At 50.2% G+C, this 23,667-nt stretch overlaps 3 protein-coding genes and 1 pseudogene across 6 annotated transcripts in view; 2 read left to right on the top strand and 2 right to left on the bottom strand.

The window, feature by feature from the left end:
* The window catches only part of LOC116981552 (gastrula zinc finger protein XlCGF7.1-like), a 28,051-nt gene extending 22,225 nt beyond the window's left edge, over nt 1-5,826 (bottom strand). Inside the window, exon 1 of the mRNA XM_033034657.1 lies at nt 5,809-5,826. The gene's annotated coding sequence lies outside the window, so the exon portion shown is untranslated. The remainder of the gene's footprint in view (nt 1-5,808) is intronic.
* LOC116981455 lies at nt 1,017-9,353 on the bottom strand (annotated as a pseudogene).
* A 3,526-nt stretch (nt 9,354-12,879) lies between these two features.
* On the top strand, nt 12,880-15,293 carry LOC116981534 (gastrula zinc finger protein XlCGF8.2DB-like). Of its 2 annotated transcripts, XM_033034619.1 has the most exons (2): nt 12,880-14,134; nt 14,219-15,293. In XM_033034619.1, exons 1-2 carry the CDS (start codon nt 13,574-13,576, stop codon nt 14,783-14,785), a joined length of 1,128 nt encoding a protein of 375 aa, XP_032890510.1. In that variant the 5' UTR covers nt 12,880-13,573; the 3' UTR covers nt 14,786-15,293. The 2 variants fall into 2 exon arrangements, with proteins under 2 accessions (XP_032890510.1, XP_032890509.1); XM_033034618.1 differs by having other exon boundaries at nt 12,935-15,293.
* A 2,875-nt stretch (nt 15,294-18,168) lies between these two features.
* Nucleotides 18,169-23,622, top strand: LOC116981518 (gastrula zinc finger protein XlCGF57.1-like). Of its 3 annotated transcripts, none has more exons than XM_033034580.1 (2): nt 18,169-18,259; nt 21,499-23,622. In XM_033034580.1, the coding sequence occupies exon 2, from the start codon at nt 21,584-21,586 to the stop codon at nt 23,387-23,389; it is 1,806 nt and encodes a 601-aa protein (XP_032890471.1). In that variant the 5' UTR covers nt 18,169-18,259; nt 21,499-21,583; the 3' UTR covers nt 23,390-23,622. The 3 variants fall into 3 exon arrangements, with proteins under 3 accessions (XP_032890471.1, XP_032890473.1, XP_032890472.1); XM_033034582.1 differs by having other exon boundaries at nt 18,179-18,270; XM_033034581.1 differs by lacking the exon at nt 18,169-18,259 and adding an exon at nt 20,981-21,096.
* The last annotated feature ends 45 nt before the right edge of the window (nt 23,623-23,667 follow it).

The following is a 23,667-nucleotide window of genomic DNA, read 5'->3' as shown; positions in this document are numbered from 1 at the left end:
AAAACCAAGGAACTGATTGTGGACTTTGGAAGGGGTAGGATGGGGACCCACAGTCCCGTTTATATCAATGGGTCGATGGTGGAAGAGCTTCAAATTCCTGGACGTGCATATTTCCGAAGATCTCTCCTGGTCCCAGAACACTGATGCAATTATAAAGAAAGCACATCAGCGCCTCTACTTCCTGAGAAGATTTCGGAGAGTCGGTATGTCGAGGACTCTCTCGAACTTCTACAGGTGCACAGTAGAGAGCATGCTGACCGGTTGCATCGTGGCTTGGTTCGGCAACTTGAGCGCACAGGAGCGGAAAAGACTGCAAAAAGTTGTAAACACTGTCCAGTCCATCATCGGCTCTGACCTCCCTACCATCGAGGGGATCTACCACACTCGCTGCCTCAAACAGGCTGGCAGCATCATCAAGGACCCACACCATTCTGGCCACACACTCATCTCTCCACTGCCTTCAGGTAGAAGATACAGGAGCCTGAAATTTGCAACATCCAGGTTCAGAAACAGCTACTTCCCCTCAGTCATCAGACTACCAAACTCAACTCAAACAAAAACCTGAACTTTAATAGCCTATTAAACTTCATATGCTTATTCATGTGTGTATATATATATAAATATATTCAATGGTATATGGACACACTGATCTATTCTGTATTTATTTATGCCAATATTCTGTTGTGCTAAAGCAAAGCAGGAATTTCATTGTCCTATCTGGGACACATGACAATAAACTCTCTTGATCTTGATTTGTCACAGACTCAGGACATTAAACTCCAGTCCAGTTCATCAAGTTACTGACATCAGTACAAGCTTTGCCCAGCGACCAGGGTTCAGTCCTATGTGTAACAAACATCAGCACTAACATCAAAATAAAAATTGTATTTCAACTTTCCACTCAGTGCCAATAGCCCAGATATTCAAATGAATCCCTTCCCAGGCACAAGACAGGTGAATGGCTTCTACCCAGAATGAATTCCCTGGTGGGTCACCAGGTTAGATTTACAAATGAAATCCTACCCATAGTTGGAAGAGGCAAATGATTTATGCACGCTGTGAATTCGCTGATGGGACCCCAGGTGGGAAGATTGAGTGAATCCCTTCCCACACTCAGGGCAGGTGAACGGCCTCTCCCCAGTGTGAATTCGCTGATGGGTCCCCAGGTGGGAAGATCGAGTGAATCCCTTCCCACACTCAGAGCAGGTGAATGGCTTTTCCCTGGTGTGAATTCTGAAGTGCCGCTGTAACTCATATGAATTAGGGAATCCCTTCCCACACTCAGAGCAGGTGAATGGCCACTCCCCGGTGTGAGTTAGCTGGTGCCTCTTCAGGTTGCATGCTTGAAGGAATCCCTTCCCACACTCACAACAGGTGAACGGCCTGTCCCCAGTGTGAACCTGCTGGTGTCTCAGTAGCTCAGTGGATTGAATGTATCCCTTCCCACACTCAGAACATATGAACGGCCTCTCTCCGGTGTGGAATTGATGGTGCCTTCGGAGGTCGATTGCTCGAGTGAATGCCTTCCCACAATCGGGACAGGCAAATGGTTTCTCTCCAGTGTGAATCCGTTGGTGGGCCACCAGATTGGAAGAATTAGTGAACCTCTTTGCACACTCGGAGCAGGCGAACGGCCTCTCCCCAGTGTGAATTTGCTGGTGTCCCTTCAGATAGCTTGCTTGAGTGGATCCATTCCCACAATCGGAACAGGCAAGTGGTTTCACCACAGTTTGATCTTGCTGGTGGGCCACCTGTTGGGAAGATTGAGTGAATCCCTGCCCACACTGCGAGCTGGTGAATAATTTATCCATGCTGTGAACTATCTGGTGTCTGGTCGGCTAAGTTGACATAGTGACTCCGTTTGAGAATCCCGTAAACAAATGCTCTGCCTGTTCCATCCTGTAAAAAGAAGTTCCAATAAAATTAATAAGTAAAGATCAGTGTTTCAGGCAAGGTGATTTTTGTCTCTATGGTGAAATATGTTACCACGCCGTGACAGCGAGGAATGACCATTGACAACTCCCATGATTCCTTGTGTTTTTTGGAATACCGAACTCTCTTATTGGCCTCCACTGCCTTCTGTGGCAAAGGATTCCACAAATTCACAACTCTCTGGGTGAAAACGTTTTTTCCCCATCAGTTTTAAATGGCCTCCCCTTTAGTCTTAGACTGTGGCCCCTGGTTATGGACTCCCCCAAAATTGAGAACATTTTTCCTGCATCTAGCTTGTCCAGTCCTTTTAAAAAAGATATATGTTTTTGTCTTTTTCCCTTTAGCCGCATCCGCAGTTCCTTGTATCGACCGATCAGACCCTTTGGGGGCCGGGGAATCCATGTTTTGCGCTGCCGAACACCCTCTACGGATCGGCAGTGAAGAGCAGGTGTGTTACCAATGGCAGGTACACAAAAATGGTGGAGATACTCAGCGGGTGCAGCAGCATCTATGGAGCGAAGGAAATAGGTGACGTTTCGGGCCGAAACCCTTCTTGGTAACCGTGTTACCAATGGCCCTGTCTTTACCCACAACACCCCGCGAGCCAGAAACCGGTCTATCCGTCACCGTGCAATCGTTGCGCATGCGTCGCCTGGTTCGGCCGCCGTCAGCAGCGTCACTGATGGGCGGGAAACTCCCCGGGGCCCGGAGGGAGAGGAGAAGGACCAGCACGTGACGGGTCACCGGGTCCCCGGGGACCGCACCGATTCTCCCCGCAGCCGGGGACCGCTCCTCAGGCCGGGCCTCGGTGTTGACTGATCCCGCGCCCGGATCCCCGCTCCTACCCGCCGCCGATCCTCCGGAGTCTCCTGTCCGCATGCGCGACTTCGCCGCACCAAAGATCTTATAGCGGCGCCGCTTCTGGGTCTCCGCGCCTGCGCGCTTGGTATCGCCTGCAACATAGGGAGAGTTCTGGGGCGCGGAGGTTTGTGGGTAACAAGGGCGCCATGGACACGATCTGTAATCACCGGCTCAGCGTTTCACCAAAACAGCCACTTGAAGTATTGTGAGGAGTCTCAGCAGACAATTTTACACGGTAAGCTCCCTCAAGCGATATGTTAAATTATTTGTGAAAACCAAATCATTTCATGGCATGAAAACATTCACTGTGGTTTTCCAGCAGTAGTTTTGGCTGAATCCCTGCCTGGCTCAGATGTGGTGAATAATTTATCCATTCTGGCGCTCGTCGGCTCAGTCGACACAGTCAATCCCTCCCGCGTTGAGGTGCTGTTGACCTGAACCAACTTGAGATTTTGGTACACAAAAACTCTGCGTATCCTATCCTGTAAAAAGAGGTTCCAATAAAATTAATAGTTAAAGATCAGTTAGTTAAAGATCACTCCGTTGGGTCCCAGCATCACACGGGAGGGCTGGTCACCAACACAATATTCCACATCTCCACCAATTCCAATACTGTTCACCAGTGGGGGGGAGCTGTCTGTTGCGCTAGTATGGGTGTTGCGGGCCGAGGGTACTGGTTTCCAGAGGGCTAGTATAGACATTGTGGGCTGTATGGATGCTTGGGCAGGCATCCAACTGTTGCAACGATTTTAAAATCCGAGGCAAACAATTGGGCTGCAGCCACCCGACAACCAAAATTCATTTTGTGAACACAAACCTGCTAAAAAAGGCGAGGCAAACAATTGGGCTGCAGACACCCGACAACCAAAATTCATTTTGTGAACACAAACTTTTAAAAAAGGGCTTTACAGCTGCATCTAGGGGACTCACTGTGGAGTAGACGTGCGTTCAGTGTTATTCGCAGCTCAGTCTCTGCCAGGCCCTCTCGCTTCCTAGGTCTGGCAGAGACCGAGTGAGGCACGACACTTCCTGGTTTTATAGTCCCTCCCCCTGCCGCCAGCGGGGGCAGCAGAGAGAATGGGGAATTTTGTAAAAACATTAATATCTCTCATTTTTCATCGACGGAAAAAATCCTCCGCACTCATACGGCGGAGGGGGGCTCTGAGCGAGGTGGCCAAAAATGACGTCCGTAGGTGGCGCCGTTCTCTCGGAAATCACAGCAGTCAGCCAAAAGCGGTCAAGATCAGAGATTTAGTAATATATATATATATAATATATATATAGATGAGGCTCTCACCAGTGTCTCTTTTATATCCCGCAGCTCCGGTCTCACTCCCCATCCCCCCTACTCGTAACAAGGACAGAGTCCCCCTTGTCCTCAACTTCCACCCTACTAGCCGTCGCATAAAACATATGATCCTCCCACATTTCCGCCACCACTTGCCACATCTTCCCATCTCCTCTCCTTTCTGCTTTCCGCAGAGACCGTTCCCTCTGTAACTCCCTGGTCAATCGTCCCTTCCCACCCAAACCACCCCTTCTCTGGTACTTTCCCTTGCAACCGCAGGAAATGCTACACTTGTTGTTTTACCTCCCCCATCGACTCCATCCAAAGACCCAACCAATCTTTCCAGGTGAGGCAGAGGTTCACCTGCACCTCCTCCAATCTCATCTACTGCATCCGCTGTTCCAGGTGTCAACTTCTCTACATCGGTGAGACCAAGAGCAGGCTTGGCGATCGCTTCGCCCAACACCTCCACTCATTTCGCACTAACCTCAGGGATCTGTGTTGGGTCCTTTGTTGTTTGTCATGTACATCAATGATCTGGATGAAGGTGTGGTAAAATGGATTAGTAAGTATGCAGATGATACCAAGATAGGGGGTGTTGTGGATAATGAAGAGGATTTCCAAAGTCTACAGAGTGATTTAGGCCATTTGGAAGAATGGGCTGAAAGATGGCAGATGGAGTTTAATGCTGATAAATGTGAGGTGCTACACCTTGGCAGGACAAATCAAAATAGGACGTACATGGTAAATGGCAGGGAATTGAAGAATACAGTTGAACAGAGGGATCTGGGAATAACCGTGCATAGTTCCTTGAAGGTGGAATCTCATATAGATAGGGTGGTAAAGAAAGCTTTTGGTATGCTAGCCTTTATAAATCAGAGCATTGAGTATAGAAGCTGGGATGTAATGTTAAAATTGTACAAGGCATTGGTGAGACCACATCTGGCGTACGGTGTACAATTTTGGTCGCCCAATTATAGGAAGGATGTCAACAAAATAGAGAGAGTACAGAGGAGATTTACTAGAATGTTGCCTGGGTTTCAACAACTAAGTTACAGAGAAAGGTTGAATAAGTTAGGTCTTTATTCTCTGGAGCGCAGAAGGTTAAGGGGGGACTTGATAGATGTCTTTAAAATGATGAGAGGGATAGACAGAGTTGATGTGGACAAGCTTTTCCCTTTGAGAATAGGGAAGATTCAAACTAGAGGACATGACTTCAGAATTAAGGTACAGAAGTTTAGGGGTAACATGAGGGGGAACTTCTTTACTCAGAGAGTGGTAGCGGTGTGGAATGAGCTTCCAGTGGAAGTGGTGGAGGCAGGTTCGATGGTATCATTTAAAATTAAATTGGATAGGCATATGGATGAGAAGGGAATGGAGGGTTATGGTATGAGTGCAGGAAGGTGGGACTAAGGGAAAATAATTGTTCGGCACGGACTTGTAGGGCCGAGATGGCCTGTTTCCGTGCTGGAATTGTTATATGGTTATATTGGCTATATTTAACAGGGAGTTAGATGTGGCCCTTGTGGCTAATGGGATCAGGGGGTATGGAGAGGGCAGGTACAGGATACTGAGTTGGATGATCAGCCATGATCATATTGAATGGCGGTGCAGGCTCGAAGGGCTGAATGGCCTACTCCTGCACCTATTTTCTATGTTTCTATGTTAACCAACCTGATCTCCCGGTGGCTCAGCACTTCAACTCCCCCTCCCACTCTGAATCCAACCTTTTTGTCCTGGGCCTCCGCCATTGCCAGTGTGAGGCCCAGCACAAATTGGAGGAACAGCACCTCATGATTTCTCCAATTTCAGGCAATCCTTGCTTTCTCCCTCCTTCCCCTCCCCTTCCCAGCTCTCCCACAAGCCTATTGTCTCTGCCTCTTCCTTTCTTTTTCCAACCCCTCCCTCACATCAGTCTGAAGAAGGGCCTCGAACCGAAACGTCTACTATTCCTTCTCTCCATAGATGCTGCCTCACCCGCTGAGTTTCTCCAGCATATTTGTCTACCTTCGATTTTTCCAGCATCTGCAGTTCTTTCTTAGACAGTTTTTAAGACAAGGTAATTTTTATCTCTGTGGTGAAATATGGCGAACAGATTGACTGAACAACCTCTCCATGTACATTGCAGGCAGAACAACGCAGGGTTTACAACAAAACACATTTATTTATCACAGACTCAGGATATTAAACTCCAGCCCAGTTAATCAAGTTACTGACATCAGCAGTACAAACTTTGCCCAGGGACCAGGGTTCAGTCCTTTGTATTAAGAACATCAGCACTAACATCAAAACAAAAAATGTATTTCAACTTTCCACTCAGTGTGAATGAGTTGGTGTGCCAATAGTCCAGATATTCACATGAATCCCTTCCCAGGCACAACACAGGTGAATGGCTTCTCCCCAGCATGAATTCTCTGGTGGGTCATCAGGTTAGATTTACGAATGAAATCCTACCCACAGTTGGAAGAGGCAAATGATTTATCCACGCTGTGAATTCCCTGATGGGTCACCAGGTGGGAAGATTGAGTGAATCCCTTCCCACACTCAGAGCAGGTGAACGGCCTCTCCCCAGTGTGAATTCGCTGGTGTGTTTGTAGCCCAGATAATTGAGTAAATCCCTTCCCACACACAGATCATGTGAACGGCCTCTCCCCGGTATGAATTAGTTTGTGTGTTTGTAGGCGAGAAAAATATAGAAATCCCTTCCCACACACGGAACAAATAAATTGCCTCTCCCTCGTGTGTATTAGCTGGTGTGCCTGTAGCTTGGATAATTGAATGAATCCCTTCCCACACTCAGAACAGGTGAATAGCCTGTCCACAGTGTGAATCTTCTGGTGAGCCAGTAATGCAGATGATTGACTGAATCCCTTCCCACACTCAGAGCAGGTGAATGGCTTCTCCCCGGTGTGAATTCTGAGGTGCCTCTGTAACGCAGATGAATGGGTGAATCCCTTCCCACACGCAGAGCAGGTGAACGGCCTCTCCCCGTTGTGAGTTAGCTGGTGCCTCTTCAAGTTGCATGCTTGAATGAATCCCTTCCCACACTCACAACAGGTGAATGGCTTGTCCTCGGTGTGAATTCTGTAGTGTCTCTGTAACGCAGATGAATGAATGAATCTCTTCCCACACTCAGAGCAGATGTACGGCCTCTCCCCGGTGTGACTCCGCTGGTGTTTCTGCAGTCCAGATAAATCAGTAAATCTCTTCCCACACTCCGAACAGGCGAATGGCTTCTCCCCAGTGTGAATCCGCTGGTGTATCTGCAGTCCAGATAATTCAGTAAATCCCTTCCCACACTCAGAGCAGGTGAACGGCTTCTCCCCGGTGTGAATTAGCAGGTGCCTCTTCAGGTTGCTTGCTTGAGTGAATCCCTTCCCGCACTCAGAACAGGTGAATGGCCTCTCTCCGGTGTGAATTCTGTGATGTCTCTGTAATACAGATGAATGAGTGAATCCCTTCCCACACTCTGAACAAGTGAATGGCCCCACCTCCATGTGAATTCTCTGGTGTATCTGCAAAGCCGATGAGTCAATGAATCCCTTCCCACACTCAGAGCAGGTAATCGGCCTCTCCCCAGCATGAAGTCGCTGGTGTTTCTGTAGTACAGATAATTGAGTAAATCCCCTCCCACACTCAGAGCAGGTAAATGGCTTCTCCCCAGTGTGAATTTGATAGTGTGCCCTGAGGTTCGATGATTGAGTAAATGCCTTCCCACACTCAGAACAGGTGAATGGCCTCTCCCCAGTGTGAACTCGCTGGTGTAACTGAAGTCGAATAAATTGTGTAAATCCCTTGCCACACTCAGAACAAATAAATGGCCTCTCCCCAGTGTGAATCCGCTGGTGTGTCCGTAGACCAGATGATTGAGTGAATCCCTTGCCACAGTCAGAACAGGTGAATGGCCTCTCCCCAGTGTGAATCCGCTGGTGTGTCCGCAGACCAGATAAGTGGTGAAATCCCTTCCCACAGTCGGAGCAGGTAAATTGCTTCTCCCCAGGGGGACCTTGTTGGTGGACCACCAGGGACCGTAACCAAGTGAATGCCTTTCCACAGGTAGGACAGATGTACGGTTTCTCCCCAGTGTGAACCCGCTGGTGGGCCATAAGATTGGAAGAATTAGAGAATCCCTTCCCACACTCAGAGCAGGTGAATGGCCTTTCCCCGGTGTGAATTTGCTGGTGTCTCTTCATGTTCCACGCTTGAGTGAATTCCTGCCCACAATTAGGACATGTAAATGGTCTCTCCACAGCCTGGTCTTGCTGGAGAGTTACCAGGTGGGGAGATTGAGCGAATCCCTGCCCACACTGGGAGCTGGTGGATAATGTCTCCATGCTATGAACTCTCTGGCGTCTCGTAGGCTCAGCTGACACAGTGAATCCGTCCCACGCGTTCAAATGCTGGTGAACTGAATAGATTTGAGATTCGGGTACACAAACACTCTGCTTGTTTTATCCTGTAAAAAGAGGTTACAATTAAAATAATAGTTAAAGATAAATGTTTCAGACAAGTCCCAGGAAGGAGGTGCAGCACCTCATATTTCGCTTGGGTAGTTTACACACTTGCGGTATGAACATTGACTTCTCCAATTTCAGGTAGACCTTGCTTTCTCCCTCCCCTTCCCTGCTCACCCTCAGCGTCTCTCCGGCTCTTCATTTCTTCTTCCCGCCACCATCCCCACATCAGTCTGAAAAAGGGTTTCGACCCGAAACGTTACCTATTCCTTCGCTCCATAGATGCTGCCACACCCGCTGAGTTTCTCCAGCATTTTTGTCTACCTACTGTTCCAGACAATTTAATTTTCATCCGGATCCCCGCTCATACCTGCCGCCGATCTCCTGCAACAAGTAACTGCAGATGCTTGCAAAGAAAGTCGCAAAAGTGATGGACTAAGGCAGCATCTCTGGAGAACATGGATAAGTGATGTCTCGGGTCTGGACCCTTCTCCTGAGCGGCTGCGCTACTCTCTGGTAGGCAGGGAGATCCAGGTTTGCGCTCTCAAAAACCCTCTACGGATCGGCAGTGAAGCGCCGGCGTGTTACCCATGGCCGCCTCTTTGCCCACAAGCCCCCGGGAGCGAGAAACCGGTCTATCCGCCGCCGTGCATTCGATGCGCTCACGCCGCCGGGGACCGCACCGATTCTCCCCGCAGCCGGGGGCCGCTCCTCAGGCCGGGCCTCGGTGTTGACTGATCCCGCGCCCGGATCCCCGCTCCTACCCGCCGCCGATCCTCCGGAGTCTTTTGTCCATTGACCGCATGCGCGCCTTGGCCGCACCCACTTCCGGCTCCCCGCGCCTGCGCGCTTGGTATCGGCTGCAACATAGGGCGAGTTCAGGGGCGCGGAGGTTTCTGGGTAAAGAGGGCGCCATGAAAATGATCTGTAACCTAACCACTTGAAGTCCCCATCCCAAACCGATATTTCTCTCCAGGGCCTCCCGCAGCCACACGAAAATTGGGAGATACAACACCAGGGACTAACTTTACTGCTTTTTTTTAAATTGCTGTTTTTTTCCCTTTTCCCTTCCGCCCACAATATTTAATATGTAAAAGAATATGTGATTCTGTTTCATTCTGTTTGTAGTTTGTCTGGTTGTTTGTTTGTTTTTTTGAACAAAGTCCGCGAGCATTGCCACTTTCCATTTCACTGCACATCTCTTATGTGTATGTGACGAATAAACTTGACTTGACTTGATTTTGCATTGGATAGCTTACAACCCAGTGGTAGACACAAAGTGCTGGAGTAACTCAGCAGGTCAGGCAGCATCTGTGGGGATAAGGATTGAGTGATATTTCGGGTCGAGACCCTTCTTCAGACTGATGTCAGGAGAGGGGGTGGGACAAATATTTTTCCCGACCCCTCCCCTGATAGCATTCTGAAGGGTCTCGACCCGATATGTCACCCATTCCTTCTCTACAGAGATGCTGCCTGCCCCGCTGTTACTCCAGCATTTTGTGTCTATCTTTGGCAGATGGGAATAGTGGAAGGCAGAGATCGGGAACCTAGTGGGAGGAGTGTGGGGGTGAAACGTAGGTGGAACTGGATGGGGAGCAGAAAGAATAGGGGCCAAAAGGGCATATTTGCATGCTGAGATGAATAACAGGCGTGCATTCAATGGAAAGCTGAGTGAACAAGGGAAAAATAAATACAAATATATTCCAACAGAGTAATGGGAGGATAGAAACATAGAAAATAGATGCAGGAGTAGGGCATTCGGCCCTTTGGAACAGCACCGCCTTTCAATATGACCATGGCTGATCATCCAAATCAGTACCCCTTCCTGCTAGATGCAGGAAAAATGTTCCCAATGTTGGGCGAGTCCAGAACCAGGGGCCACAGTCTTAGAATAAAGGGGAGGTAATTTAAGACTGAGGTGAGGAGAAACTTTTTCACCCAGAGAGTTGTGAATTTGTGGAATTCCCTGCCACAGAGGGGAGTGGAGGCCAAGTCACTGGATGGATTTAAGAGAGAGTTAGATAGAGCTCTAGGGGCTAGTGGAGTCAAGGGATATGGGGAGAAGGCAGGCACGGGTTATTGATAGGGGACGATCAGCCATGATCACAATGAATGGCGGTGCTGGCTCGAAGGGCCGAATGGCCTCCTCCTGCACCGATTTTCTATGTTTCTATGCTTTCTCACCATACCCCGTGATTCCGTTAGTCCTATGAGCTATATCTAACCCTCTCTTGAAAACATCCAGTGAATCGACTCCCACTGCCTTCTGTGGCAGAAAATTCCACAGATTCACAACTCTCTGGGTGAAAACGTTTTTCCTCGTCTCAGTCCTAAGTGGTTTACCCCTTATTTCTTAAACTGTGACCCCTGGTTTTAAGGTAGACACAAAATGCTAGAGTAACTCAGCGGGACAGGCAGCATCTCTGGAGAGAAGGAATGGGTGACGTTTCGGGTCGAGACCCTTCTTCAGCCTGTCCAATCCCTTAAGAATTTTATGTTTCCACAAGATTCCCTCTCCTCCTTAATTCCAGTGAATATAAGCTTGGTTGGCCATAGATATTGGCTGGGAGAGTGGCTTAAGAAGGGAGCGAGCTAAAAGACAAGATACTGCCGAGCCTCCTCCGTCGCCCTCCACTAACCCAGCCCATGAACCAACGTCCCTCTCCCCACCCAACCGCCTCTGCATCCTGGGGGTGCCCACTGCAGCCGCCTTGAAGGCACTGGATGCAATACCCGGGAGAACTCGACTGACAAATCTGTTGGAATATTTTGAGGAGGTAACAAGTGGAATAGACAAAGAAGAGACATTGGATGTTGTTTATTTGGATTTTTAGAAAACCACTAGGGGCCTCATTTAAACACTTAAAGGTGTGAGAAATGTGAACCGAAAAACTGTGTTTCTGCAACAGTTGCGATTGTTAGAAACCTCCTGCTGTAGAAAATTGTGTCGATAGGAAAAGGGGTTAAGGGGAGAGAGAGTTTACCACCCGCAATAACAAGCTTCCCCATGAAAAATAAAGTCTGTAATAGCTACAAGTTTATTTTTGTTACAAGCTAATCATATTAAAGACTGCACATTACCTTGGCTATCCTTGCAAAATTGCCAACAGAAAATATTCTCATAATATTAATGGCCTCCCACTGTGATACTGACAGTATTCGCAGGGACATTGTGCTGCGGGAAGTAAGAATGAGGTGAGGCTCTCCAAGTAGATTGATTGTGTTACAGAGACAAGGACCCAGAATATGGATGTCACAGACCCAGAATATGGATCACCAGCTCACCCATAACAATTACTAACATCGGCAAAACAAACAAACCCTAACTGTGGCCAGTGACAAGGCAACCCTAGACATGATAAGCTGCAGCATTAACCGCACAGTCCAACACCTGCAGTCACTTCAGCAAACAGCAAACAGTTTATTTCAACTTTGCCCCCAGTATATACTCCTTGATGGATCACCAGATTGGAAGATTGAGCGAATCCCTTCCCACACACAGATTATGTGAATGGCCGGCCTCTCCCCAGTTCGCTGGTGTGACTGTAGTCCAGATAAGTAAGTAAGTAAGTTTATTGGCCAAGTATTCACATACATGTTATTTGCCTTGGTGCTCCGCTTTAATTCTGAGGCTACGACCTCTGGTCCGAGACTCTCCCGCCAGTGGAAACATAATTTCCACATCCACTCTATCTATGCCTCTCATTATTCTGTAAGGTTCAATGAGGTCCCTCCTCAACCTTCTAAACTCCAGCGAGTAGAGGCCCAGTGCTGTCAAACACTCATCATATGCTAACCTAATCATTCTTGTAAACCTCCTCTGGGCCCTCTCCAGAGCCAGCACACCCTTCCTCAGATATGGGGCCTGACCAGCGCCTTATACAAAAAAAGCTGGAGTCACTCAGCGAGACTAGCAGCATCTCTGGAGAGAAGGAATGGGTGACGTTTCGGGTCGAGACCCTTCTTCAGATCCGACCCGAAATGTCACCCATTCCTTCTCTCCAGAGATGCTGTCTGTCCCGCTGAGATATTCCAGCTTTTTGTGTCTATCTTCGGTTTAAACCAGAACCTGTAGTTCCTTCTTACACAGATTCAGTGGTATCTTGCTTTTGAGAGCATGCTTAACATTGCTTGCTACGTCTCCGCAAGAAAACACGGAATCACTGGTAAACATTGGGGAACGCTGGGCCGGTGATTTCAGATTATTTCTATGGCGACCTTATTGCCCAGAAACCTCCGCGCCCCAGAACTCGCCCTATGTTGCAGAACAAAGATCTTAAGGTCTTTGTTGCAGACGATACCAAGCGCGCAGGCGCTCAGAGCCCCGGAAGTGGTGCTGCCCAAAGATACTAGAGTGCCAAGGCGCGCATGCGGTCCGTGGATAAAAGACTCCGGAGGATCGGCGGCGGGTAGGAGCGGGATCAGTCAGCACCGAGGCCCGGCCTGAGGAGCGGCCTCCGGCTGCCCTCGGGGACACACCACCTTGGGACGGGGCCGGTCCTTCCCCCTCTCCCTCCGCACCTGGGCCCCGGGGAATTTCCCGCCCGTGGGTAAACATGCGGCCATGGGCAACACACCGGCGATTTCCTGCCGAGCAGAAAGTAGATACAAGGAACCGCAGGTGCTGCTGAACAAAGATGGACACAAACTGCTGGGGTAATGCAGCCGGCCAGCAGAAGGGTCCCGACCCGAAACATCACCCATCCCCAGAGATGCTGCCTGACCTGCTGCGATAATCCAGCACTTTGCGTCTTGTTAAAAGGACTCATCGTCTACCCGTAAACGTCATCTAGGTGTGGATCACCAGTGACTAATATTGTCCATCTTTTAACAGGGTAGAACAAGCAGATGATTTGAGCACAGGATCCTCAAACTCAACCCATCAGATCTGCAGTGCCGACAGTTAACCAGGACCTGAATGTGTGGGAGGGATTCACTGTGTCAGCCCATGAGTTCACTGCATGGAGAATTTATCCACCAATGTGGGCAAGGATTCACTTGATCTTCCCACCTAGAGGGCCACCAGAAAGTTAACGTAATGGAGAAACAATTTGCATGTCCTGATTGTGGGAAGGGATTCACTCAAGCATGCAGCCTGAAGAGACACCAGAAAATTCACACCGGGGAGAGGCCATTCACCTGTTCTGAGTGTGGGAAGGGATTTGCTCGTTTGTCCAACATGATAACGCATCAGCGAGTTCACACTGGGGAGAGGCCGTTCACCTGCGCTGTGTGTGGGCAAGGATTCACCCAGTCTTCCCACCTTGTTACACATCAACGGGTTCACTCTCTGGAGAAACCATTTGCCTGTTTAGATTGTGGGAAGGGATTCTCTCGAGCATGCCAGCTGAAGAGGCATCAGCTAATTCACACTGGGGAGAGGCCGTTCACCTGCTCTGAGTGTGGGAAGGGATTCATTCAACCATCTGAGCTACTGAGACACCAGCGAGTTCACACTGGGGAGAGGCCATTCACCTGTTCTGAGTGTGGGAAAGAATTCACTCGGTTGTCGAACATGATAACACATCAGCAAATTCACTCTGGGGAGAGGCCGTTCTCCTGCTCTGAATGTGGGAAGGAATTCACTCAGTTGTCCAACATGATAACACATCAGCAAATTCACTCTGGGGAGAGGCCGTTCTCCTGCTCTGAGTGTGGGAAGGAATTCACCCAATTGTCCAACATGATAAGACATCAACGTGTTCATAATGGGGAGAAGCCGTTCACGTGTTCTGAGTGCGGGAAGGAATTCACTCAGTTAGCCAACATGATAACACACCAGCGAGTTCACACTGGGGAGAGGCCATTCACCTGCTCTGTGTGTGGGCAAGGATTCACTCAATCTTCCCACCTGGTGACACACCAACAGGTTCATACTCTGGAGAAACCATTTGCTTGTCCTGATTGTGGGAAGGGATTCACACGAGCATGCAACCTGAAGAGGCACCAGCAGATTCATAGTGGAGAGAGGCCGTTCACGTGTTATGAGTGCGGGAAGGGATTCATTCAATCATCTGAGCTGCTGACACACCAGCGAGTTCACACTGGGGAGAGGCCGTTCACTTGCACTGAGTGTGGGCAGAGATTTACCAAGTTCTCCAGCATGATAACACATCAGAGAATTCACACCGGGGAGAGGCCGATCATTTGCTCTCAGTGTGGGAAGGGTTTCACACAATTTTCCCAACTGATGACCCACCAGCGAGTTCACGCTGTGGAAAAATCATTTGCCTCTCCCAACTCTGGGTAGGATTTCACTGGTAAATCTAATCAGGTGACCCACCAGAGAATTCAATCTGGGCATTCTCCTGTTTAGTGTGTGGGAAGGGATTCACTTGATTATCTGAGTGAACACACCTGTGCATTCACACTGTGGGGGAAAGTTTAAATAGGTTTTTGGTTTGGTGTTGAACTGTCACAATTGCTGAATCCTGTTGCAAGTCCCACAAGTGACTGCTGCTGTTGGATTCTGCGGTTACTGCTGGTGTTCATCACATCCAGGAATGAACACGGGGCACAGTTGGGGCTTGTAGGCTGCTGTTCGTAAGTTTTATAACTGGGTTGGAGTTTAATATTTTGGGTCTGTGAGAATAAATGTGATCTGTTGTAAACACGGTGTCTCTGCGTGGAATGTACATAGAAATACCATTCGGCCCATCTGGTGTCTTGTCAGTATTTATCCTCCGATCACTCCGTTGGAATATTCTTGTATTTTTTTCCTTTGTTTACTGAATATCCTATTAAATGCATGCCTGTTATTCATCTCAAGTTCATTGAAAAATATAGCATAGTCAGTATCCCTTTTAGCCCATGGTGTCCACGGCAACCATCGATCAACCAGTGTTCTATGTTATCTCACTTTTGCATTCACTCTCTTTGTACAAGGGGAATTTACTGAGGCCAATTAATCTGCAAACCCGCATGTCTTTGGGATGTGGGAGAAATCGGAGTGCCCAGTGGGAACCCATGTGGTCACAGAAAAAAAGTACAAACTCCAAACAAACAGCACCCGAGGTTAGGATCAAATCTGGGTCCTTCGCCCTGTAAGGCAGCAGCTCTACCAGCTGCATCACTGTGACTATCTCCAACGCTGGACACATTTATAATGATTATCACTCTGTATGTGAAGAGGGTTTGCCTGGAGTCCAGCAGGCATTCATTCAGTTTGAAGAAGGGCTGGGAACTATATTGAGTACAGATTTGGGGAGTTTGGGAGACCACAGTTAGAGTATTATGTTCAGTTTTGGTCACCATGCGATAGAAAAGATGTTGCCCAGCTGTAAATGGAGTAGAGAAGAGGGTGCTCAAAAGGGGACTGCAGATGCTGGAATATCGAAGCTACACAAAATTGCTGGGTAAACTCAGCGGGTGCAGCAGCATCTATGGAGCGAAGGAAATAGGCGACGTTTCGGGCCGAAACCCTTCTTCAGACTGATGGGGGGTGGAAAGAAAGAAGGAAAAGGGGAGGAGGAGGAGGAGCCCGAGGGCGGGCAGATGGGAGGGTGGGAGGATTGACGAGGGAGTTGCGGAGGGAGCGGTCTTTGCGGAAGGCAGACATGGGGGGAGATGGGAAGATGTGGCGAGTGGTGGGGTCACGTTGGAGATGGCGGAGGATTATGTGTTGTATTTGCCGGCTGGTGGGGTGAAAGGTATCACCCAGCCGGCAAATACAACACATAATCCTCCGCCATTTCTGCCACCTCCAACGTGACCCCACCACTCACCACATCTTCCCATCTCCCCCCATGTCTGCCTTCCGCAAAGACCGCTCCCTCCGCAACTCCCTCGTCAATTCTTCCCTTCCCTCCCGCACCACCCCCTCCCCGGGCACTTTCCGTTGCAACCGCAAGAAATGCAACACCTGTCCCTTCACCTCCCCCCTCGACTCCATTCAAGGTCCCAAGCAGTCGTTCCAGGTGCGACAAAGGTTCACCTGTATCTCCTCCAACCTCATCTACTGCATCCGCTGCTCTAGATGTCAGCTGATTTACATCGGTGAGACCAAGCGTAGGTTGGGCGATCGTTTCGCCGAACACCTCCGCTCAGTCCGCAATAACCTACCTGACCTCCCGGTGGCTCAGCACTTCAACTCCCCCTCCCATTCCCAATCCGACCTCTCTGTCCTGGGTCTCCTCCATTGCCAGAGTGAGCAACAGCGGAAATTGGAGGAACAGCACCTCATATTCCGTCTGGGGACTTTGCGTCCTTATGGCATTAACATTGAATTCTCCCAATTTGGCTAGCCCTTGCTGTCTCCTCCCCTTCCTTAACCCTCTAGCTGTCTCCTCCCACCCTCCCATCCGCCCGCCCTCGGGCTCCTCCTCCTCCTCCCCTTTTCCTTCTTTCTTTCCACCCCCCATCAGTCTGAAGAAGGGTTTCGGCCCGAAACGTCGCCTATTTCCTTCGCTCCATAGATGCTGCTGCACCCGCTGAGTTTCCCCAGCAATTTTGTGTACCTTAGAGAAGAGGGTGTTGCCAGGGCTCGAGAGCCTGAGCTATAGGGAGAGATTGAGCAGGCTAGGAATCAGGAACCAGAGGACATTGGTCCAAGGTGAGATGGGGAAAGATTTAATAGGAGCCTTGGGGATATGAAGTAGCTTAATTGGCAATAACCAATTAAGATAGAGTTAGGACGTGATAGCGCTGGTGCGGCGTATGAAAGGGGTCTTTGGTTCCTGAGTCTGATCGAAAAATATTCCGGAACATGTAGGTGTAAAGTTGTTCACAAATAATCGTCTATTTTGTTTGTGTGAGCTTTCAGCGTTTAATAAGCGAGTTTGGTATTCTGACTGCGCATGCCCTGGTCATAGGTCACCGGAGATAAACATTCTCGGCAGCTGAGCTGCTGCGTATACAGACCTGCGTTTCATTCGTAGTCAGGATCGAACTGGGTCTCCAGTGCTGTTGAATCGCTACTGGAGTTAGCGACACTAGTTCTCCCTTCTCCACTGGTCCATGCAGATATCTCACCAGTGACAGTCTAATGAATCACGGTCCGGACCCCCTTAGCCTGGGTGTATGGGTTCCACCTCACTCAGGCTGCCCTCCCGGGTTATACAAGATTAGTATACAGGGGCGAATCACGCACCCCTCTCCTGCAGATTTGTGAGCGTAGTCTTACTACCGGCCCCGTCGCCTCCCGAGTGTCCCATCCCTGCCCGGGGGCGGGTGGAGATGTTCGGTTGTGACCCTGGACTGACGGGGCACCGACCCGGAGCAATGGCGGACTCAGGCCTACAGCCAGCGCGGAGAAGAAGCGCTAACTCCAGCTCAACTCTGCTCTAACTCCCGAGGAACCCGTTCCCCGTTACCTGTCCGCAGGTAAAGGCGATGCGGCGGGAAGAGAGATGTGGAGATGGATGAGGAGAGAGGAACTCGCTATCGCGGCTTCACTGCAGGTCCTGGACACACAGTTTCTGCAGGAACTCCCCAGCGGTAGGACAATCCTTCCACCCCCCCAGGCTGGAGGGGGGGGGGACAACCAACCAACGTGCAAACCCTGGCGCTCCTCGCGGAATATTAAACTAAACACATCTGTGAGCAATACACAAACACGCACGTCTTTCACCCCCTTCTCCCAGCCGGTCCAGTCTCTCCGTCTCCCATTCGGATCTGCCCCCTCTCTCTCGCGCATGCGCAGATAGCCGGAAGTGGTGTGGCCAAGGCGCGCATGCGGTCAGTGGACAAAAGAGTCCGGAGCAAAGATCCGGAGGATCGGCAGCAGGTAGGAGCGGGGTCAGTCAGCACCGAGTCCCGGTCTGAGGAGCGGTCCCTAGCTGCGGGGAGAATCAGTGCGATCCTCGGGTACACGGTCGCCCATCTGGGGACGGTGCCGGTCCTTCCCCCTCTCCCTCCGCACCCGGGCCCCAGGGAGTTTCCCGCCCGTCAGTGACGGTGCTGACGGCGGCCGGACATGGCTGCGCGTGCGCAAAGATAGCACGTTGACGGATAGACCGGTTTCTGGCTCGCGGTGGGGTTGTGGGTAAAGATTCGGCCATGGATACCCCGCCGGCGATTTACTGCCGATACGCAGAGCATCACTGGAAGCGCAAGCTTAGATTCCCCGTCTACCAGAGAGTCTGAAAACGGTAACGTCCAGGTTCAGGAGCAGTTTCTCCACAAGCATCTGGTTCTTAAACGCGACAATCTCCAAATAAGCTCAGAACGTCGGCCCATTATTTTTCCCTTTGCACTACCATTGACTATTTACTTGTATGTCTGTTTTGTATACGTATATATATATTGAGCTGCTAGACTAATTGGGACCCGTTGGGTTCCATTCTCACACGGAAGGCCTGGTCCCCCAACGCAACATTCCACCTCTCCACCAATTCCAATATTCCACCACTCTCGCATAGCCCCCAAGTGCACAGACACGGCTGACGGGTTCCTGTTGTGACGCCCCTGATCCCCCCTCCTCCCCTCAACCCCCACTCCGCACCTTGGCCTTCCGCTCCCCCACGCACTCACTCCATCCCCCCCCAACCACTCTTAGCGGTTCTCCGGCGGCGCAGCCATTCCCTCCCGTTGGGTTCCCATTGTGATGTAGAACACGCAGGTATTACTGCGCAGGTGCAGCTGAAGGGCATGGCAAGTGGAAAAGGGATTTATTAAAGCTTAAAATGTGAATAATTCTTAAAATATAACAATTTAAACGTTAAAGAGGAGATTTATTCAGTCCATTCTTTCTTGTAGCGTCCTGCAGCCTGGGGAGGGGCACGGCATCAGGCGGGGCTGTCGGGGGCCAGTGGGAGAGGGGGAAGCGTCCTGCAGCCGGGGGAGGACGGCTTCAGGCGGTGGCCAGTGGAGGGGGGTGGGGACTTTCTGCAGGGCTAATATGGGTGTTGTGGGCCGAAGGGACTGGTTTCCAGAGGGCTATTATGGACATTGTGGGCCATATGGATTCTTGGGCTAGTCCTGCAGCTGGGGACGGGGAGGCTTCAGGTGGGGACTGGCGGGAGCTTTCTGTAGCCGGGAGAGGGGGACGGCTTCAGGCAGGGGCCGGTGGGGGAGCGCTGCCATGCCCTACCGCTGCTGTGGCCTACCGCCGAGGGGGGGGGGGGGGGGGGGATGGGGGTGGTGAGCCCTGCCAGCACCCAGCTCCCTCAATCCCCCCACTCTCACTTCCCAGGTTCTTGAGTTTGCAGCAATCGGGCAGGCTCCGCGCTCCGGGCGGCTTCTGGACTCAGTTCACTGACTCACAGCTTCTGGTCTCACAGTTCACTCACTCACGGCTTCTGGACTCACAGTTCACTCACTCACGGCTTCTGGACTCGCAGTTCACTCACTCACGGCTTCTGGACTCACAGTTCACTCACTCATGGCTTCTGGACTCACAGTTCACTCACTCACGACTTGTAGATTCAGTTCACTCAGTCACGGCTCGTGGACAGACGGTTCACTCAGTCACGGCTTGTGGACTCACGGTTCACTCAGTCACGGCTTATGGACTCACGGTTCACTCACTCACGGCTTGTGGAGTCGCGGTTCACTCATGGCTTGTGGACTCGTAATTCACTCACGGCTTGTGGACTCGCGGTTCACTCACGACTTGTGGACTCGCGGTTCACTCACTCACGGCTTGTGGACTCGCGATTCACTCTCACGGCTTGTGGACTCGCGGTTCACTCACGGCTTGTGGACTCACGGTTCACTCACGGCTTGTGGACTCACGGTTCACTCACTCATGGCCTGGACTCACAGTTCACTCATTCACGGCTTGTGGACTCACAGTTCACTCAGTCACGGCTTGTGGACTCACAGTTCACTAAGTCACGGCTTGTGAACTCACAGTTCTCTCACTCACGGCTTGTGGACACAGTTCACTCAATCACGGCTTGTGGACTCATAGTTCACTCAGTCACGGCTTGTGGACTCACAGTTCACTCAGTCACGGCTTGTGGACTCACAGTTCACTCAGTCACGGCTTGTGGACTCAGTTCACTCAGTCACGGCTTGTGGACTCACAGTTCACTCACTCACGGCTGCTGGACACACAGTTCACTCACTCACGGCTGCTGGACTCATAGTTCACTCACTCACGGCTTGTGGATACAGTTCACTCTACCCCCAATATCATGTATTCTAATTTTACACACTAATCTCCTGTATGGGATTTTTGAAAGTCCAGATACATCACTTCCACTCGCTCTCCCATATCCATTCTACTTGTTACATCCTCAAAAAATTCCAGAAGATTAGTCAAGCGTGATTTCTCTGTCATGCAATCATGCTGACTTTGACCGAACCTGTCACTGCTTTCCAAATGCGATGCTATTACATCTTTAATAACTGACTCAAGCAGCTTCCCCACTACCGATGTCAGGCTAACTTTGTTTCCTCTCACCTTCCTTTCTTAAAAAGTGGGGTTACGTTAGCTACCTTCCAGTCCACAGGAACTGATCCAGTGTCCATAGAACATTGGAAAATGATCACCAATGCATCCACAATTTCTAGGGCCACCTCCTTAAGTACTCTGGGATGCAGACCAGCAGGACCTGGGGATTTATCTGCCTTCAGTCCCCAACAGTTTACCAAACACTATCTGTTGTGCTACTTCAAGTAAGGGTTTCATTGTTCTGTTTTGGGACATATGACAAATGTATCACAATGACAAATGACTCACTCTTGACTTTACTCTTGCACCAGCCACGGAAATGTCGCGTTGCTCATAGTGGTGATGTGGGGCTTGCCCAAAAGGTGAGGCTGCCGTCATTGATGGAGTGAAAATCTGGGCCAAATATTAGGCAGGTGATTGGCAGAAATTACCCACTCCATTGCAGACGGAAAGAAAGTCAGCAAATTTTGATGTGGAACTCAGAGAAAAGATGTGGGTTTGATCCCCCTGCTTAGTTTCAGTCTCGCTCTCTGTGTGATGTCAGTGCAAACCATTAGAGACTAAAGTTACTTTGTCTGAAACACTGACCATTACATATTAGTGTTTGTTGTAATCTCTTTTTACAGGGTAGCACAAGCAGAGGATTTGTGTCCGGGAATCTGAAACTCATTCAGTTCACCAGCACCTGAATGTGTGAGAGGCATTCACAGCATGGAGAAATTATTCCCCAGCTCTGTGTGTGGGCAGGGATTCACTGAACCTTCCCACCTGGTGCCCCACCAGCAGGTTCATCCTGTGGAGAAACCATTTGTCTGTCCCGATTGTGGGAAGGGATTCACTCAAACCTACAACCTGAAACGACACCGACAAACTCACACCGGTGAGAGGCCGTTCACCTGTTCTGAGTGTGGGAAGGGATTCATTGGATCATCTGAGCTACTGAGGCATCAGCGAGTTCACACTGGGGAGAGGCCGTTCATCTGCTCTCTGTGTGGACGGGGGTTCACTGATACCTCCCAACTGGTGGCCCACCAACGAGTTCACACTAAGGAGAAACCATTTGCCTGTCCTGATTGTGGGAAGGGATTCACTCAAACACGCTATCTGAAGAGGCACCAGCAGATTCATACAGGGGCGAGGCCGTTCACCTGTTCTGAGTGTGGGAAGGGATTCATTCAATCTTCAGAGCTGCTGATACACCAGCAAATTCATACTGGGGAGAGGCCGTTCGTCTGTTCTGAGTGTGGGAAGGGATTCATTCAATCATCTGACCTCCTGACACACCAGCGACTTCACACTCAGGAGAGGCCGTTCATCTGCTCTACCTGTGGAAAGGCATTTACCAAGTTCTCCAGGATGAAAACCCACGAGCGAGTTCACACTGGGGAGAGGCCATTTACCTGCTCTGTGTGTGGGAAGGGATTCACTCGGTCGTCCACCTTGATGAAACACCAGCAAATTCACACCGGGGAAAGGTCGTTCACCTGTCCCGAGTGTGGGAAGGGATTCACTCAAGCACGCCATCTGAAGAAGCACCAGCAAATTCACACTGGGGAGAGGCCGTTCACCTGTTCTGAGTGTGGGAAGGGATTTGTTCAATCTTCGGAGCTATTGACACACCAGCGGGTTCACACAGGGGAGAGGCCGTTCACCTGCTTTGTGTGTGGGAAGGGGTTCATTGGATCATCTGACCTACTGATACACCAGCGAGTTCACACTGGGGAGAGGCCGTTCACCTGCTCTACTTGTGGGAAGGGATTTACCAAGGTCTCCAACATGAAAACCCACCAGCGAGTTCACACTGGGGAGAGGCCATTTACCTGCTCTGAGTGTGGGAAAGGATTCACTCGGTCGACCATCTTGATGAAACACCAGCTAATTCACACCGGGGAAAGGTCGTTCACCTGTTCTGAATGTGGGAAGGGATTCACTCAAGCATGCCATCTGAAGAGGCACCAGCTAATTCACACTGGGGAGAGGCCGTTCACCTGTTCTGAGTGTGGGAAGGGATTCATTCAATCTTCGGAGCTACTGGTACATCTGCGGGTTCACACGGGGGAGAGGCCGTTTACCTGCTCTGTGTGTGGGAAGGGATTCATTGGATCATTTGACCTACTGACACACCAGCGAGTTCATACTGGGGAGAGGCCGTTCACCTGCTCTACTTGTGGGAAGGGATTTACCAAGTTCTCCAGCATGAAAACCCACCAGCTAGTTCACACTGGGGAGAGGCCATTTACCTGCTCTGAGTGTGGGAAGGGATTCACTCGGTCGAGCATCTTGATAAAACACCAGCTAATTCACACCGGGGAAAGGTCGTTCACCTGTTCCGAGTGTGGGAAGGGATTCATTCATTCGTCTACATTACTCAGACACCAGAGGGTTCACACTGGGGAGAGGCCGTTCATCTGCACTGGGTGTGGGAAAGGATTCACACGATTTTCCCACCTGATGACCCATCAGCGAGTTCACACCGTGGAGAAACCATTTGCCTCTCCCAGTTCACATTCACACTGAGGGGAAAATTCTAATAAGTTTTTGGTTCGATGTTTAACCATCACTGTCGTTGAATCCAGTTGCAAGCCCACAAGTGACTACTGGTGTTGGACTCTGCGGTTACTGCTAATGTTCATCACACCCAAGACAAAGTTTGTTCTGCTGTTATTTCTAATTCTATTACTGGGCTGTTAAAAACAAGGCTGGAGTTTAATATTCTAGCTTTGTGACTAATAAATGTATTCTGCTGAAAATGTGTCTGTGCGTGAAATGTACACAGGGAGGTCATTTGGCCCCTT

This window comes from Amblyraja radiata, chromosome 15 (genome assembly GCF_010909765.2).
Source record: "Amblyraja radiata isolate CabotCenter1 chromosome 15, sAmbRad1.1.pri, whole genome shotgun sequence".
Taxonomy (NCBI): domain Eukaryota; kingdom Metazoa; phylum Chordata; class Chondrichthyes; order Rajiformes; family Rajidae; genus Amblyraja; species Amblyraja radiata.
Note: the sequence above shows the minus strand (reverse complement) of the source record. Positions and strands in the feature narration are given on the sequence as shown.